The sequence below is a fragment of the Saccostrea cucullata genome, unplaced genomic scaffold, assembly GCF_032062105.1.
Source record: "Saccostrea cucullata isolate Sc308-1 unplaced genomic scaffold, CSIRO_AGI_Scuc_v1 ctg137, whole genome shotgun sequence".
In the NCBI taxonomy this organism is placed as follows: domain Eukaryota; kingdom Metazoa; phylum Mollusca; class Bivalvia; order Ostreida; family Ostreidae; genus Saccostrea; species Saccostrea cuccullata.
The window spans coordinates 65053-82231 of NW_026926990.1; the positions used below are offsets into that span (position 1 = coordinate 65053).

Sequence of the window (17179 nt, forward strand, 5' to 3'; positions counted from 1 at the left end):
AACGTTATTTTGTTTGGAAATAATTTGAAAATTTTCAGAGGGAGTGAAATATAATCACTCGGAATTCTTCTTTGAAGTTCCAATAAACGCGCCCGAAACTTACCGAAGATCAAGCTTGTCGAAGAAAAATTAAAATGGTGGTAGATGGTTTGTTAGACAATGATGGGATATTCCACCGTGTGTAAAGCCGTATGCGAAGAGAATCTTTCCAAATTTTGTAGATAACGTGATTAGAAACTAAAGGTAAGGGAAAATATTTTCAAAAATTTGAATACTCCTTCAAACAAGTGATTGCTTTGTGATGAATTTAAATGATTTGAACAATCGTGATCCATGTCAATTTTCTCATTAAGTCTGTGATGAGTTCTTTTCGAATTTGTTTACCGAAGCATTGTTGATTTCTTTTAAATGCGTTACATAGGGATGTCTTTTGTACAATGAAACATTTTTTTTTCAAATTTTGTAAACAAAGAAGCTTGTAACTTATAAAGTTGAGACCACTATTGATTTATGATCTTCTTTTAATTTTTATGTATTCCAAAAGATATATTATACGTAACTCTTTCAATGAGCAGTTGAATAATATGCATATTAATGGGGGTTAAGTTTGAATGAAAAATATATTAAGAAGTATTGATATTAACAATACAAAGCATTATTGACTGTAGATTCCAAAACAAACACTATGATTTTATTAATGATTAATCATAAAAGAACTATATGCGGTATTAACCAACATTTGCCCCCCAAAATCAAACTTTGATGGAGTAATATTTAATTAAGTCCTTAAACAGGGGAGTATATGCTGACTTCAAAGCACTGAATAATTTCATAAGTAATGACGTCATATGTACGTAATGACGTCACAAATATGACGTAAATTTCAGTTTTTTATGAATTTTGCAGAAAAATGTACATATTTCGTCGATATTTTAAATAAAAGTCACCGAGCGCATGTGTGTTCAGGATTAATATTTTGATATAATGTGTAGAATGATAATATCAATGAAATATGTCAATATTGTTCCTGAACACACATGCGCTCTATAAATTCTAAAGCTTAAATTGTTGAAATTTTGTCCATTTTGTCCTCTTTCTGAAAAAGGATATAAAATCGGACTAGTTTGTGACGTCATAAAAACAGAAATTGTGAATACACTGCTCTGGAACTATAATATTTTCTGTTAACTTATATTTCTCGTACAATTTATTGAATTCAGCACATTTCAGGAAGTTTTCAAAATTTGACTTTTGTGGGGGCAAACATATGCAATATACCGCATATAGTTCTTTGACAAGAACAACTTGCCAAATAAAATTTTCAGTTTATGTCTGTTGTTAGACAACAGTTATGAGTATACAGGTATACGCGCTGAAACTCTTGTTCATGCATACTACACATTATTGTAATTTTAGCATGTTTAGGTCTACAACTCATTTTGCAGTATGAAGTACTAACATAAAATAAGAAATCTATATTATTTTATATAGTTACATGACTAGCAAAATGCCAGCTCATTTTAAAGCATATAGTTATTTTAAAGCATATGTTATCCCCCCCCCCCCCCCCCTTGAAGAAGGGAAGGTATTTTGCTTTTTAGATAAAACGTACATTCTATTTTTAAAATGATATTGTCTTAAAAATTCGGTTGAATGATAGAATTTGCTTGTGTATTTGCAATGTAACAAAATAACCACGGATGATAACTCAATTGACAAACTTAGTGCATTTATCATACGATCCATCCAGAGATGTAAACATGGCAGGTGAATTTGTAGTGAGAAAAAAATGTTAAGAAAATTAGTTGAATTTTCATCTTTGTATGGATTTTTTGAGATAAAAGGCATATAAAATCTCAAAGAGGTTTGTTTAATTTGTTAGTTATTTTTTAGCTCAAATCCTGTATTCTTTAAAATTATTTTGGAGCTGATCCACTCTGATTTGCTGCAATATATTGCAAGTATATGGGACATATTCTTGTCCTTAGACACCTTTAGATTATTCTATTTGCTTTGCTGCTGTCAGTAGGTTAGTAAGTCAAGTTTTGTTTTGGGTACAGTCAAGCAATTTTTGACAGTAATGCTCCTTAGACTTGAGAATATTTCAATTTTTGCAGTTTCTGTCCATTTTCTTCCATGTAATGATGTATTCCAGGGGGAGGGGAATTAAGTGTTTCACAAACTTCTCTGATTAACTCTTACTAGTTGCTAGAGACTAATTTCTGATTTATTCCTAAAGAATAGTTCACAGGCCTGACAGGGTCTTGATTTTACCATAATAATATTTCAATGTATTCTTCATTTCAAATATAAGTTGTATAAACATTATGATATGTCCATAGAAATTAGTATACAATATGTATACTAATAGAGAGACTAGCATATATATCAAGCATGATGATATGTGCAAAATTAAAATGAACTTTTTGTGACTGTAATCATAGTAATGATGGATAATTCTTTTCGATACTAATACACAGTTTATGCCTTTTTTTTTTACTGGTTCCATGCATTAAGCCATTTGATATTTTTTTCATTTTAAACATATGAATATACATTTGAATTGCGATACATGACTTTGCTATTTTTAAAGCCCACTAAATTAGTCTAATGGATGTAAGATGAGCAGTTACAATGTGCTAATGGTTTTGTTCTATTCAGAAACAAGGCAATTTATCAGTGGGATTTTTAATGGATTTATGTATATTATATTTCTCATTAATTATACAATTTTAATTCAGCGTTAATTAAGAGCTGAGGTATATACCAAAACATCTTTACATTAAGATCAACATTAGTGTCATTTTACCAATTTTTAGACAATATAGCTCTTATAACATATATTAATGATTGTCTTTGACATGTTTGAAGGGATGTTGATAGACTAATATATGAAGCTTGCCAATACATGCAAAACTCCATAGTCTTATGTTTCAGTGTTTAAGTCCAAATTCCAGTAAAGTTTGGATTTTGCCTTTCTGTGTGGAGATTTCTTGAGATCCCATTAATCCCCTTCACACCTGTAAAATTATGGCATTATAGGAAGGTAACACAATCTAACAATGAGGATTGGACTAATCTGATGATTTTTGTTATGAGATTACTGACTTTCAGTGGCAAATTAATTGTCCCAAGTGTACTTCAAACAGCCATTGATAAGATTGACTGACATTTTGATGTAGCCGTCATACACACCACAGCACAAATGTGTTTAAGTTTAGTAGAGTACAAAAAGTCAGCATGTTCTTTAGATGTTAAAAAAGCTATTAAGGTATCAGGCCTGCTGCGAAGAAACAAGGGTAAATGTGATTTTGCTCTGCATTCATTGCAAATATGATGAAGAAAAATTTGAACAGCTTTAAAAGATTTATGATCAGTAAAGTTTTTTTAGAAAGTTCTGGGGGTAAAATAGTGCTCCAAGGAGAAAAATGTTAATATACACATCTATATATTGTATACATAATTCATATAAATAATTACTTGCTTGTTGATCATTTTTGATGATGAAAACATAATGTTTTTGTAAATGATTTATTAAATATGGCATACTGAATTAAGAATTAGCTATTTTGTTTTCTTTTTTTTTCTTCTGATAAACATGAACTATAAAGATACTTTCATAATTCATATAAATAATTACTTGCTTGTTGATCATTTTTGATGATGAAAACGTAATGTTTTTGTAAATGATTTATTAAATATGGCATACTGAATTAAGAATTAGCTATTTTGTTTTCTTTTCTTCTGTAAACATAAACTATAAAGATACTTTCCATTTTTCAGGAACTTGAGAAATAATGGATGGTGCCGAGTCAGTTCGTTCAGGGAGAAGTGATAGGTCAGAAAGGTCAAGGCGTAGTCATGGCAGCCACCACCACCGTCATCACCACGGCAGCCGCAGTCGTGGTCCCAGCTCAGACCACGGTGGTCACCATCGTCCAGGGGAGCGCAGCATGGACGAGCGCTCCGTAACAATCAAAACTCCGGGCAATATGTCAGACACCGAGGACAGGATGATGGGGGAAGAGAGAATTGAGGTTCAGGTCATTCCTCAAGATGATAACTGGGGGGACAACACAACGGCTATTACAGGTACTTAAGCATGATAAGGAATTATTTCAGCAAAAGTTGAATTTATACTTTATAGTTCAGCAGGTCTTGAAGGTGACCATGTGGAATTAAAATACAGGCAATTCAGTAATTATTTTGTAGTTTATTAATAAATCTCTTTTGCAGAGAATTTGACTTTGATGAAATTAATTATGAAGTCCACCAATAACACTGAAGAAGTATATAGTTATGGAGAATTGTTTTCTTTGAAACTTGCATCTTCTTGATTTTGTTTGTAGGTAATACAAGTGAGACAGGGTTTTCTATGGAGGACATGAGAGGGAAGTTTGGCAAGGAGAGTTTTGAGGAGACCATTGGGATTGGATGTGCTCGATATGTGGGCACCACTCTGGCCAGTATCTTGTCTGTGATAGCCTTTCTCTCACCTATAGCCATGGTGATTTTACCTAAACTTGGAATAAATGGCTGGGATGCTGGTCCGTGTAAACCAGACTGTGAAGGACTTCTCATTAGCTTTGCCTTCAAACTTTTAATTTTAGCTATGGGAACATTTGCCTTGTTTTTCAGGCAACCTAAAGCGACCATGCCTCGAGTGTTTCTATTCCGAGCCGTAGTACTATTCCTGGTTTTTGTACTGACTTTTGCCTTTTGGCTTTTTTATGGTGTAAGAATCATTAAAGAACAAACTTCGCCAAAGACTTCCCAGACCCCTATAGATCCCTCGGACCTTGCGAAGGTGCTGGGGATAGAGTACAAGGAGATAGTCCAGTTTTCTGTGTCTTTTGTTGATGCTCTCTTATTCATCCATTACATTGCCGTCATTCTGCTGGAGATTCGTCAGTTGCAGCCCATGTTTGTCATTAAGGTGGTTCGCTCCCCCGATGGGGAGTCAAAGTGTTATAATATTGGTGCACTAAGTATTCAGAGGGCGGCGTCCTTTATACTGGAGCAGTACTATAGGGACTTCCCGGTCTATAACCCGTACTTAGAAAATGCTTACAAGAAGCCAATGAAAATGTCAGGAATTAAATTCTATGATATCGATGGAAATAATTCCCAGAATGTGCAGAGTCGGTCCAGAGCCATATTTGCTGCTGCAGCTCGCAGGAGAGATGCAAGTCACAATGACAGGTGTGTTATAACTATAGGATTTGATTTTAAAAATTCTAGATCAACATGATCAATATCACATTTTTAGTTATACTAATTAAATATGAAACTCAAATGCAAATTGTGTTAAATGCAACTTGTATGATAAATTTTTGCAAAGTTCTGAAATATTTGGTTCCCACTTTAATTTAATAGATAATTTGCTGCCACTTGCCCACTTACTACTTGTAATTAAATATGACTGTAAACATAGGAATTTCTATGTACAATCTACAGCACTTAATGTAACGATATTGATCCTGTAGATTTCATGAAGAAGAAGAGTATAACAGGCGCGTAAGGAAGAGAAGAGCTCGTCTGATCGTAGCTGCAGAGGAGGCGTTTACCCACATAAAGAGAATGCAGGAGGAAGCAGGTATTAACACTAAACCCTGTTGTTAAAGCAGACAATGTTGTTGCAATATTTTGAAATTCAACACAATTACTAACAGACTGGTAGATGTGAAATAGACACATTCAGCTGTACTGAAAAGCGTTTTTGTTTGTTACACTAACTACCAGTGGAGAAAGGAAAATTAAGTGATTGCTATTTATTTTGGCAAAAATAATTTCATGCAGGTAAAGCCAATGTAATCAAATTCTTGGCTACCTAAATGTTTTATTTATTTCTCTACACGAAAGACATGAATAATTTTATAGATACCCCAGTTACAAACATTTAATGAATGCATATACACATAAATTCTAAGCATTGCTGTTTTTTTTTCATTTGTTTAAATGTACACCTGAGTTTTCACAATGCTTTATGGAATGCAATTATTTCAACCCATCTACATTAGTTTTGTGATTACCGTATGACTATTAGGTTTTAAAAGAACAGATAACAAATTCATGATTAGAATGTGGATTGTGGGAAATATTCATTTATTAACTTGTCCATGTGGATTTTGCACAGAATACAATTGAAGACATTACAAAAGTTTGTTAGTGAAAATATAGAACAATTTTACACAATTTTGATTCTAAAGTAATATTTTGAGATATAAACTAAATGGTGGTCATGTTTCCTGATGTGCGTTCCAAGTGTAGATTAGTTTTAAGTGTGAAAGTTACAATATGTAGGGCATTTAGCATAAGGACAGGATGTGGTATGGTCAGATACTAAGGAATTACGAAAAGATTTTGAGATTTAGTGCTGAGTCATGAACAGTGTAAAACAGGTTGGTGTACCTTGTACTCCTAATAATCTCTGTCCAGTTAAGTGACCATTATTGTCCAGCAGGAAAGGAGGGTACTTGGTAAAGAGAAGTAGCTAAAACAGGCCTAGAATGTTAACAAGTCATCCTTATCACTTATAAGCCACGGAGGATAGCTTAAGCTTAATCATGTTAATAGTACCAGTATTCAATAAAATATAAGAACAAGAAAATCCTGATTTTAGTTTTGCATCCTCGTTATCAAATTAAGAGCAGTAAAATTTTATGGTTCTTTTTTAAACACATATGCAGCAATAAAACAAAAAGTGTAGCATTATGGCTGCAGTAGTAATGAGAGAAAACAGACAAGAGAAGCATTATCTGTTCACAGCATGTATTTGTGCTGCACTAGAATAAAAAATTAAAATCTTTGCTGTAGACCTGCTAAATTGAGCCAGAAAGGGGGGAAAGTGGGGCCCGTGTCATTAGCATCCAATATTGTATCTGTTGCTGTGGTATTTTAGAAAAAAAAAATGTCATGCAATCTACATGATCTAGGCATCATTCCTTAAAGACTCCTTGACAACAAGATTCTGTGATAGGACTTTAGACTGGAAACTGAATTCCCAATAGTTTTGTTGGACTTACGGGAGAAAAAAAATATGTTCATGAGTCATTTTATTGATAGACTGATCAGACTAACGGTGTTTTGTCAGCTTCAGAAGAAGGGATTTTACTTTATGTAAAAGATTTCTAGGAGATGCTTATTGGCCTTTAATGGCTTTATTGGTTAAGTCTAATTTGAAACACAAGTTTTGTATTACATGTAATTTATGAAATGGTTTTTGATAGACAATAATTGAGAAAAATATAAAGTTTTGCAACACAGATTACTTGTTTGGAAAAATCATCTTAGATATATTAGTCACTATAGAGAGAAAAGTCAGAAATCTTTAATTATGAACTTTGTATGAACTATTTTCTGTTTTGATGAAAGTTGAACTTTAGAAAGAATCAGAACAAAGCTTGGAAAGTGTTTAATATCCTCTGATATAATTAGTTTTCCCCCTCCCCTCTGTTTGATTCTGGTCCTGATGCCTGACAGTTTGAGAAATAAGTTGTCTCCCACAAAGGTTCAACTTCATTAACTGCATCGTCTTTATACTCACACATCTAAAGCAGTAGAGCTTTATGAAGTTAGATGTAAAACACAAGACATGAGGGTGAGTGTTTAATTAGATTCTTCTGACATTCAAAGGAGACCTGGTACAGGTATAATGCCAGCGCTGCCGGGATTTTCTGGGAATACCTGGGGCTCGGCAATGCTCCTCTCTGCATGGACTCACTTTGTCTGTTAAATTAATGTTTGATGGTGAAGAATAGCAGGATAATGTGGATAGACTGAAAACACTCCTCTTCCCAAGAATATAAGAAAATCAAGGGCACACAGAGAAAAGCAGGGGGTTTATTAAGGATGTTTTTACATGTTAGGACATTCTTGATTATGAGAACACCTTCATTGCAGAATAAGTTGTTTCTTGTTTGTAGGTAAATTCCAAAGGATTTAATGTTTAAAATATAGGAGACAGCACAAGTTAAAATTTAAAATAACCCCTAAAGTTAAATGGTAGGATTGCTTAATGGCCACTTAAAAGTTTATCTTCTTTTCCTCTGTTTAATATTGATCGTGTTGATATAAAGAAATTCCATCCAGCACTTGCTTTTATTTAGACAGACTTTTAAAGTACAAATAGAGCGGAATTAAATTTCAGTCTGAATGCAATACAATATGTGTAAAGTGTAGGTCACAAGTTAGAAGAGTGTTGGTAATATAAATAATCTCTCAATCTAACTTGTGACTGATATTGACAAGTGTGGCATTCTTATTATCTGTATTAAGTGTACTTTTTTTGTAAACAGTAAATACTATACAACTAACAGTTTTGAATTACATTATATTTTTTGGATAAATTTAGACAGTTTATACACAATATTGTTGGTATTGATTCTCCTTGACTTGAAAAAAGTCCCAAAACTAAAGTGAATCTCCAATGGTTATTAATTTTTTGTATTGTGGATATCTTTATACAGAATATAGATGAAACTGTTATTTCAGTTTCTTGAACAATGATATCATAAATATGTCAGTGGATTGTTTCAACCACATTTCCCTTAAAAAAAACCCTTGCAATGTCTCAAATATATTTTTTACCCCATTTACTCCAACATAACAAAGTCTGACTGTGTGTAAATATTCAGCTCATAACATGTCCTTTACATCCTCATACATAGTTTAACTTGTTCTGATATTGTTACAGGGGGAGCAGCCATTCCTATGGATCCTAACGAGGCAGCCCAAGCGGTGTTTCCTTCCATGGCCCGGGCTCTCCAGAAGTATCTCCGTGTCACTCGCCAGCAGCCCAGGTACACCATGGAGTCCGTGCTGAACCACCTAGCCAGCTGTATCAGTCATGACATGACACCCAAGTCCTTCGTGGAGCGTTATCTAAATCAGGGGGTGGTCATCATGAATGAAAAAGAGTACAAAGAAGTAGAGAAGTGGATTCTCATCTCAGATCAGCTGCTGACGCGAGAACTTGAGCACAATTCTGTGTTTCAGCTGCGTCAGAATGACATTTCATTATTGTGTACAGCTAAAAGACTGCCCCATTTTAATCTTACCGAAGAAGTCATAAATCCAAAGACCAACAAGTTTGTGTTGCGACTGAACTCAGAAACCTCTGTATAACCATGAGGAGGCATATTCTTTTGAGTGTCGTTGTATCATACCTTTCACTTTTGTTCCATGCTGTTTCGTGTATCCCTGTGAAAACGGTGGTGTGCAAAACTTGCTCTGTGAATAATTTTGTTCTATAGAGAAGGAATGATTGCTTGAAAGAGAAACGGGGGCCAAATGATCATTAATGAATGTTCTGTGTACTTAAGAGTGAAAACAGATGCAAATGTGGCTAGACAAATCATTTCTATGGTTCATTTTACATATACATGCTGTAAATGGTATTGACAGTGAAGAATGTAAAGTCTTGAGGAATAGTACATGTCTCGTTATTATAATGAACAGACCAATGTTCAGTATTGCCCAGTTGACCACCAGTTTTATTTTTCCCCTCATCTTTTGCTAGCATTCTGATGGCAGTATTTCATTTTGAAATGGTTTCTCTAAGGGACCTCTTTTGTATGAATATGAATGTTTGTGTGTTATTTTCATCTCAAAAATCCTCATCAGTCGGTAACAAATGTGGCCCCAGACAATGTTTAATTGTTCCTCAGAGGTGCCATACCTATACATTGTACATTTACTTGTTCTATAAATAATCAAGAGTTTGTGATGTTCTTTTTTTGTTACTTTTGGCATTAGTTTGCATGTAGTAAGTTACCTAGACCAAACAAAACTTCACTCTTGTACTTGTAGAATTGGTCCTCTCACTAGTATACTCAGAATAAAGCATGGTTGTTTCTCATCAATTCCCTTGAATTACAATACAGAATTTTTACATTCCTTTCCACAGCTATCTTAAGAGTTGCACAATATTTTTAAGCTTTAACATATTTGTCTCTGAATTAATCAAAAGCTTTACAAAATGTTTCTCTTTAAGCAAGTTAAGTCTGTTTTGTATAACTTTTCTAAATGTGCAATACAAGATTATCTTTTATATCTTATTTACTATTTAGCAATTTCTTGCATCGAAATGTATTGAGAAGACTTTACTTAATATTTTCTGGGAGGGAAGAAACTCTTGGAAAATTTGTATTTTTATGAACTTCAACAGTACTTTATTGTTTAGTTTTGATAGAAAATGTACATTAAATTAGTTCTGAGCTTGTAAATACATTATTTTTTTATTTTTTTCACGATGGTGCATAATTCTTAAAGAAATATTTTTTGAGCCTGATCTCTTAGATCTGTTACAATGTTATATTCCTTACCTCTCCTCTGTGTACATGTTTATTTATTTCTTCCTTGAGACACAATGATTGTAACATTTCCATGTTTATCGCTATTGATTATTCAACAGAAAACACAGAATTAATTTTTGCAGCAGAAGATGGATGCACAGATTTTATAAACATGTTTTAATGTTTTTATTCTCTTTTATGCATAAACATGTTCTTCCAGTTGTCAAAAATATTCTCTCTCTCTCATTTTTTTATTTTTTCAATAATGAAAATATATCATTTCTTTTTTTCTCCTAGTTTTCAAGAAAATTTAGTTTTCCAAACATGCCATTGGAAGATTCCTTTTGCGGGAGCTAATAAATGTTTTCTATTATTCACAATTTTTCTCTTTACAGTTCATTGATCTGAACTTTTAATAAAATTGCTATATGTTGTGAAAATAGTTAGATAAATGAAATTGTACAAAAATAATAGTTTGTAATAAAACCTTGAGTTGAAAAAAAAATTGTATTTGGTTTTAAATTTCCTAAGGTAAGAGAAATGGATCAATGTGGGAGAAAAAATTCTGCATCAAAATAGTAAAAAGGAAGACATCTAGTTCAAGTTTCTAATCCTTGAATTCGGCATATTGTCACTGCTAATATTAATTGACGACAACCCCCCCCCCCCCCCCCCTTAGTTAAAAAAAAACAACATTTTTGAAAGATTTGAAATACTTTACAGCAAAATGAAAACAAAATGAAAGAAAGGAAAATTTTGTGGTGAAAAGGAATTACATGTATTAAAAATGTTAGCAGTTTGTGCTCCTTTTTAAAACAATCATGAAGAATCTCCGTTGTCAATATTGTCAGTGAAGCTGATTATTGAACCACTAGGCCATGAGCAGATCAGTGGCATACTCGAATTAAATTTGTGAAATGACCCCCTAAGCCATTTTAGTAATTTTCATGAAAAATCTAAATGTTTGGTTACCAAAGTCATTGCTCTTTGTGGGTGTTGTAAATTAAAATTTGATTTAATTTGTTCACCTCTAATAGAGAGAAAATAAGCTTTCTCTTATAATGAGCATGGACCCTTTCATTAAGAAACAAGATGTATTTGTGAAACACTGATGCCAATGTATGGCAGCTTTTGACGAATGTTGCAAGTCAAACTCTGTGGACAAAGTCAATAGATCAGATATATTTCCAAAACAAAGGACTTGTCTCAATGAATATACTGTGAAATATGAAAACCCAAGCACCAGCCATCCAAAAGTTATGGCCAAGGTTGAGGTTTTTTTAATTGTTGGTCAAGATCAAGGTCAAAAGGTAAAAATTGTTTGTATTTGGGGAAGGCCTTATAATAAGAAGAACACATGTGAAATAGTAAAGCCCTAGCACAGAATATTCAAGTTATGGTCAAGGTTCTGACTGGAGATACAGGGGTCCTAGGTTTGATTCCCGGTCCAGCCATACATTTTCTCCTTTCCGGTTACAGATTTGGTGCCGTTGACCACCCCTGGACTTCCAGGTGAAAGTCCTGCCAGGGGCAATAAGAATTTCGGTTGAGTCTTTGAGGGCGAAGACCATTTAAGGAGGGAGGAATGTAATGGTTTGGGCCGTGGATATCGGCCTGGATAGCTCAGTTGGTAGAGCACCTGACTGGAGATACAGGGGTCCTGGGTTCGATTCCCGGTCCAGCCATACATTTTCTCACTTTCTGTTATAGTGTCAAGGGGGGGGGGGGTGAACCTTGTCGGAAGGAATACATCTGTGAAATATGATTGCGCTTGGTCTAACTAGTCAAAATTTTGCTGGCCCATATTAGTTTTTAAAAGTAGGTCAAGGTCAAAAAATATTTAAATCAGTGGAAAGGTGGTGTCATGATGATATGAAATTCTTAGCACCAACTAATCAAGTTTTGGCCTAGGTGCAAGTTTGGTAATTTTTTGCAAAAGTGGGTCAAACGTCAAGGTCAAGAGATCAAATATATTGTTGCCCAAAGAAAGGCCCTTTCACAGCAAATCACATGTGAAATCCAAAGTTCCAACAAACATAATTTATTACCAAAGTTGAAAGTTTTTGCAGACAGGCAGGCAAAAATGACATATGTCAGAATCTACTGTATGATTTTTTTTCCAAATCATTATCATATTTTTTCCAGAATATAGAATATATACAGCAAAAAATATATTATACATGATAAGAATTTGCTATCAGCTAATAATATCGGGATCGGTATTCCGTTAAATATGTAAAATGAAAGTAATCTGTTGTTTTTCATGTTGTCAAGATATTTGTCATGCTTGTTTCTTGAGGCTTAACCTAACCTGAGTAGATGCACCATAATACAAAATACTTTGAAGAAGAATATGGCAACAGCTAAATCCGAAGCTGATTCAAAATTATTGCAAATTATTGGAATTGAGCAATTGAAAGTAAGTGTAGAATCTTTTAAAATAGAAAATAAAATTTCAAAGACGATATCAAATGCATCGAGCAGAATATATCCTTCACAAAATAATTTTGAGAATCTTGATTGTGAAAAATAATCAGTAGGCCTATGTGTCAACAATTCTGTTCAGTGTATAAGCTTTAATCTGCTGGCTTACTTCCTGGTATATTCATAGTTAGAATAATCTAACTGTGTCTCGGTACAGGCCCTCACCACAGTTAGAATACGTCCCATATACTTGTAATGTAGCAAATCGGAGCGGATCCGCTCCGAAACGATTTTGAAGAGTATAAAATGATTTGCACTGGGAATAACTACTAAAATAATTAAAACAAACCTTTTGAGATTGCTTATGCCTTTTATCCCAAAAAATAATCCATATAAATACGAAAATCCAATTAATTTTCTCTAAACGTTTTTTGGGGAGATTCAAATTACCTGCCATGTTTACATTCGGAACTCTCTAGATTGTTCCTAGTAAATGCACTATGCGAGTTATCGCCCGTGTACAACACTTTCTGCTACATTACGAATACACGGAACGAATTCTATCGTTAAACCGGGTCCGTAGGACAATATCATTTTAACGATAGAACATTCTATCTAGTATATTCAGGATCATTATAGCTTTTGTGTCATTTTTATCAAATTTATACTCAAGACTTTGAATTCCAACCAATAATTGACAATGGATTTTCTGTAGGTTTAACTTCTATGTATTTTCTTTATGTTCAAGGATAAAGAATCAACGACTGTGCTAAAATACAAAACAATACATGAAAAAATCCCAAATGAGAAGACAGCAAGGTTCATGTTTCCAGGTAATTCATAAAATGAGACATTTATAGGAAAAGCTATGGGAAGACACATCCTCAATTTTTTAAATCTAAAATTCCCCTAAATTTTTGGGGACCAGTGTGCAACTGGAGGTGGCATTCTTGGGTTGATTTTAGATACTTGCAAACTGAATTAAATGTCAAACTCAGAAGTTTATATCCATGGTACAACACTTTTAGCACTTACCAATATCTTTCTTATGATTCATTTATAAGATATACTACTGATAAAAACGTTTTATCAGACTGTCAAGATTTGACTTCATTTCTTGCTTTCTAAAATCTTGCAAGTCCTGTACATAACAAAATATGGAGTGATATTTTCTCTTCATCTATATTGATGAGTACTATAGAAGTATTGTTTACTTAATGGTGTTGGTTCTGACAATTTCCTGGCACATAAATATCAAAATCATTAAAAAGCCTGGAAAATATAAGACATTTTAGACTATATGGAAGCATATTTGGTAACTGTATATTCAATTTTATTCAAATCTTCCCCTCCCGTCCAAATTAGGGGGGAATTAAGATTGTAACTTGTGACTACTTATATACATGTATATCTGAGCTTTTCAATCCTGAGCTATTTCTGCATTTTTCTAGTCACAATGCATAGCTATGTAGCCCTTGGGTCTCTTGTTTTGTTTTTATTTATTTATTTTTGAAAAGACAGATTATGTTGCAATTATAATCATAATATCTGTTCTGAAAAAGTACCTCAGTATAAATTATGCCTGTATTTTAGATCCAGAATCATTCAAGGTAAAGAGGAAGGCTAGAAAAGGGGAATGGCTAGCAGAGCAAAAAGAAGGAGGGCAGACTTTTAAGCAGTTTCAAAATCACATCATATCCAGACCCTGTGGGCGTAAAAAGACCATCTACCTTATCCCATTAGGTTTTGAAGAGGAACCTGTTCCAAAGAGTATCCTAAAGCCCCTGTCAGAGTATGCTAAAATTTTCTTTGATTTGCCAATCAAAATTGGCAAACAAAAATATATGGTAAAGGATGTACCCAACAGAATCAATGAATTCACTAACAATTTTCAAGTGGATGCATCAGCTGTTCTGAAGAAAATGGAGATCCCTATGGACGCTTTCTGTGTGGCTGGGATAACAATGTGTGACCTTTACCCCCGAGAGTCGTGGAACTTTGTCTTTGGACTGGCAAATTTGTCAGGTCTTTCTGGTGTGTATTCACTAGCTAGATACCTGTCTAACTTTGGCACTTCAAGAAATACTGTTTACAACCCTGATTTGTAAGTACCTATATTTCCCAGTATTATTTCTATAGTTATAACATAAGTATAACATAATATGTGTTAATTGAAAAAAAAAGGATTTAAAAAGATTGTGTAAAGAACATTCAGTTTGATTGTCATAGTGTATGGCCCCTTATTTTTTTCTTTCTAAAGTTTTAGAAATAGAATTGAAAATAAATTTTAAAAAATTTAAGGTACAGAAGTGCATGAAAATTACTCTTATTCTTTTTTTTCATAGAGAAAAAGGGGGAGAGGCAACCATCTTAAGAAGAGCCTGCAAAGTGATGTGTCATGAAATAGGCCACATGTACGGACTAAGACACTGCATCCATTTTGAATGTCTGATGAATGGTTCTAACCACTTAGAGGAGGCAGATAAGAGGCCTACATTTCTCTGTCCACTGTGTCTCAACAAACTGTACAGCATTATGAAGTTTGATGTAGAAGAAAGATACAAGAAAATGCTTGAGTTTTGGAAAACCCATGGACTACCTGAGGAAGTGGAATGGTTAGAACAGCGACTAGCTATTGTTTCCTCAGCCCTGTGAATAAGGCTAAAGGGGAAAGAATTTTATAGTGTTCAAAAACCAGCAACTTAAATTAACATTGTCAAATAATATTATGCAATTTTTTGTGTAATTCTATGTATTTTCAACAATGGTTGTTCTTTGTATTAATGTTAATAATGTTTTTTTTTTTAAGTTGTGAGTTTTTGTCGGAATCTCAAATAATGTCTGGAAATCAAGTACAATTAAGATTTCCTTCTAAGGAATCCAGCCATGGAGAAATGCCATTTAGAGGGAATATTAAATTATAATGATCTTTCTAAATTTATTTCATGTAGGAGAAAATTTGGATAAGAATTTTTAAGTTACCGTATAAGTGGAAATTTTAGTGAGACACATTTAGCGATTTGTCCTTTAAAATTGGTATTTCATTTTTGTGCAGAGCAATTTAAAATTTTAATTTAATAAGGTATTACAAATAAAATGCAATGATTTTTTTTAGCGATTCATGTATTTAATTGTAGCAATCTTAACACTCTAGCTAATAATGCCAAAGTTAAATCCTCGCTAAAAATTCTGCTTATAAGATAAAAGATCATCCGCCTTCTTTAACTTTTTCTCCATAATAGGTACAGTTGAATCTGAACATGCATATATAAGTGTAATGAGTAATGAACGTAACAGACAATTACAATTACTTCTATAAAACGAGCTTAAACATACTGTAAATAAAAAATAAAATATACAACACCCGGTGAATGTATGTTTCTGAAATACTGAGAGTTATCTTTCTTTTGTTACATTTATAACCTTTGGAGTCGAAATAATTAGCATCCAAGCGTATTTATGTTCCACTTGTAAAATGCCTGCTTGTACTTACAAAATACATAATGGACACTAATATGTGTTTATTTGGCAGTTGCAATATTTGAACTTGTTAGATTTCCTATATATAGCATAAAAATTTTACTTCATTGCTAAATATACATGATATATACATGTACATATAAAAAAAATGTAATTATTATATTCTCTTTTTTGGGAAAGGGGTGTGGTCATTTTCGCTAGCCAAGGGTTTCTGATACGATACTCTCCTCAAGTTCATGAGAAGAGTATCGTATCAGAAACCCTTGGCTAGCGAAGATGAAGTGTGGTGGGACAAAGTATTGTCCTTTAAAATTGGTATTTCATTTTTGTGCAGAGCAATTTAAAATTTTAATTTAATAAGGTATTACAAATAAAATGCAATGATTTTTTTTCATGTATTTAATTGTAGCAATCTCAGCACCCTAGCTAATAATGCCAAAGTTAAATCCTCGCTAAAAATTCTGCTTATACGATAAAAGATCATCCGCCTTCTTTAATTTTTTCTCCATAATAGGTACAGTTGAATCTGAACACTTTTACAATTACAATTACTTTATAAAACGAGCTTAAACATCCTGTAAATAAAAAATAAAAAATATACAACACTCGGTGAATGTCTGTTTCTGAAATACTGAGAGTTATCTTTCTTTTGTTACATTTTTAACCTTTGGAGTCGAAATAATTAGCATTCAAGCGTATTTATGTTCCACTTGTAAAATGCCTGCTTGTACTTACAAAATACATAATGGACACTAATATGTGTTTATTTGGCAGTTGCAATATTTGAACTAGTTAGATTTCCTATATAACATAAAAATTTTACTTCATTGCTAAATATATACATGTACATATAAAAAAAAAATTGTAATCATTTATTCTCTTTTTTTGGGATAGGGGTGTGGTCATTTTCGCTAGCCAAGGGTTTCTGATACGATACTCTCCTCAAGTTCATGAGAAGAGTATCGTATCAGAAACTCTTG

General features: G+C 33.2%; 2 protein-coding genes across 2 annotated transcripts; both read left to right on the forward strand.

Moving 5' to 3' along the window:
• Positions 1-69: 69 nt before the first annotated feature.
• LOC134273168 (vang-like protein 2) lies at positions 70-9386 on the forward strand. The gene is made up of 5 exons (XM_062755340.1): positions 70-243; positions 3784-4092; positions 4350-5202; positions 5487-5596; positions 8696-9386. Exons 2-5 carry the CDS (start codon positions 3798-3800, stop codon positions 9124-9126), a joined length of 1689 nt encoding a protein of 562 aa, XP_062611324.1. The 5' UTR covers positions 70-243; positions 3784-3797; the 3' UTR covers positions 9127-9386.
• A 3155-nt stretch (positions 9387-12541) lies between these two features.
• LOC134273163 (archaemetzincin-2-like) lies at positions 12542-16224 on the forward strand. The gene is made up of 4 exons (XM_062755336.1): positions 12542-12714; positions 13468-13552; positions 14313-14823; positions 15065-16224. The coding sequence occupies exons 1-4, from the start codon at positions 12649-12651 to the stop codon at positions 15372-15374; spliced, it is 972 nt and encodes a 323-aa protein (XP_062611320.1). The 5' UTR covers positions 12542-12648; the 3' UTR covers positions 15375-16224.
• Positions 16225-17179: the final 955 nt, after the last annotated feature.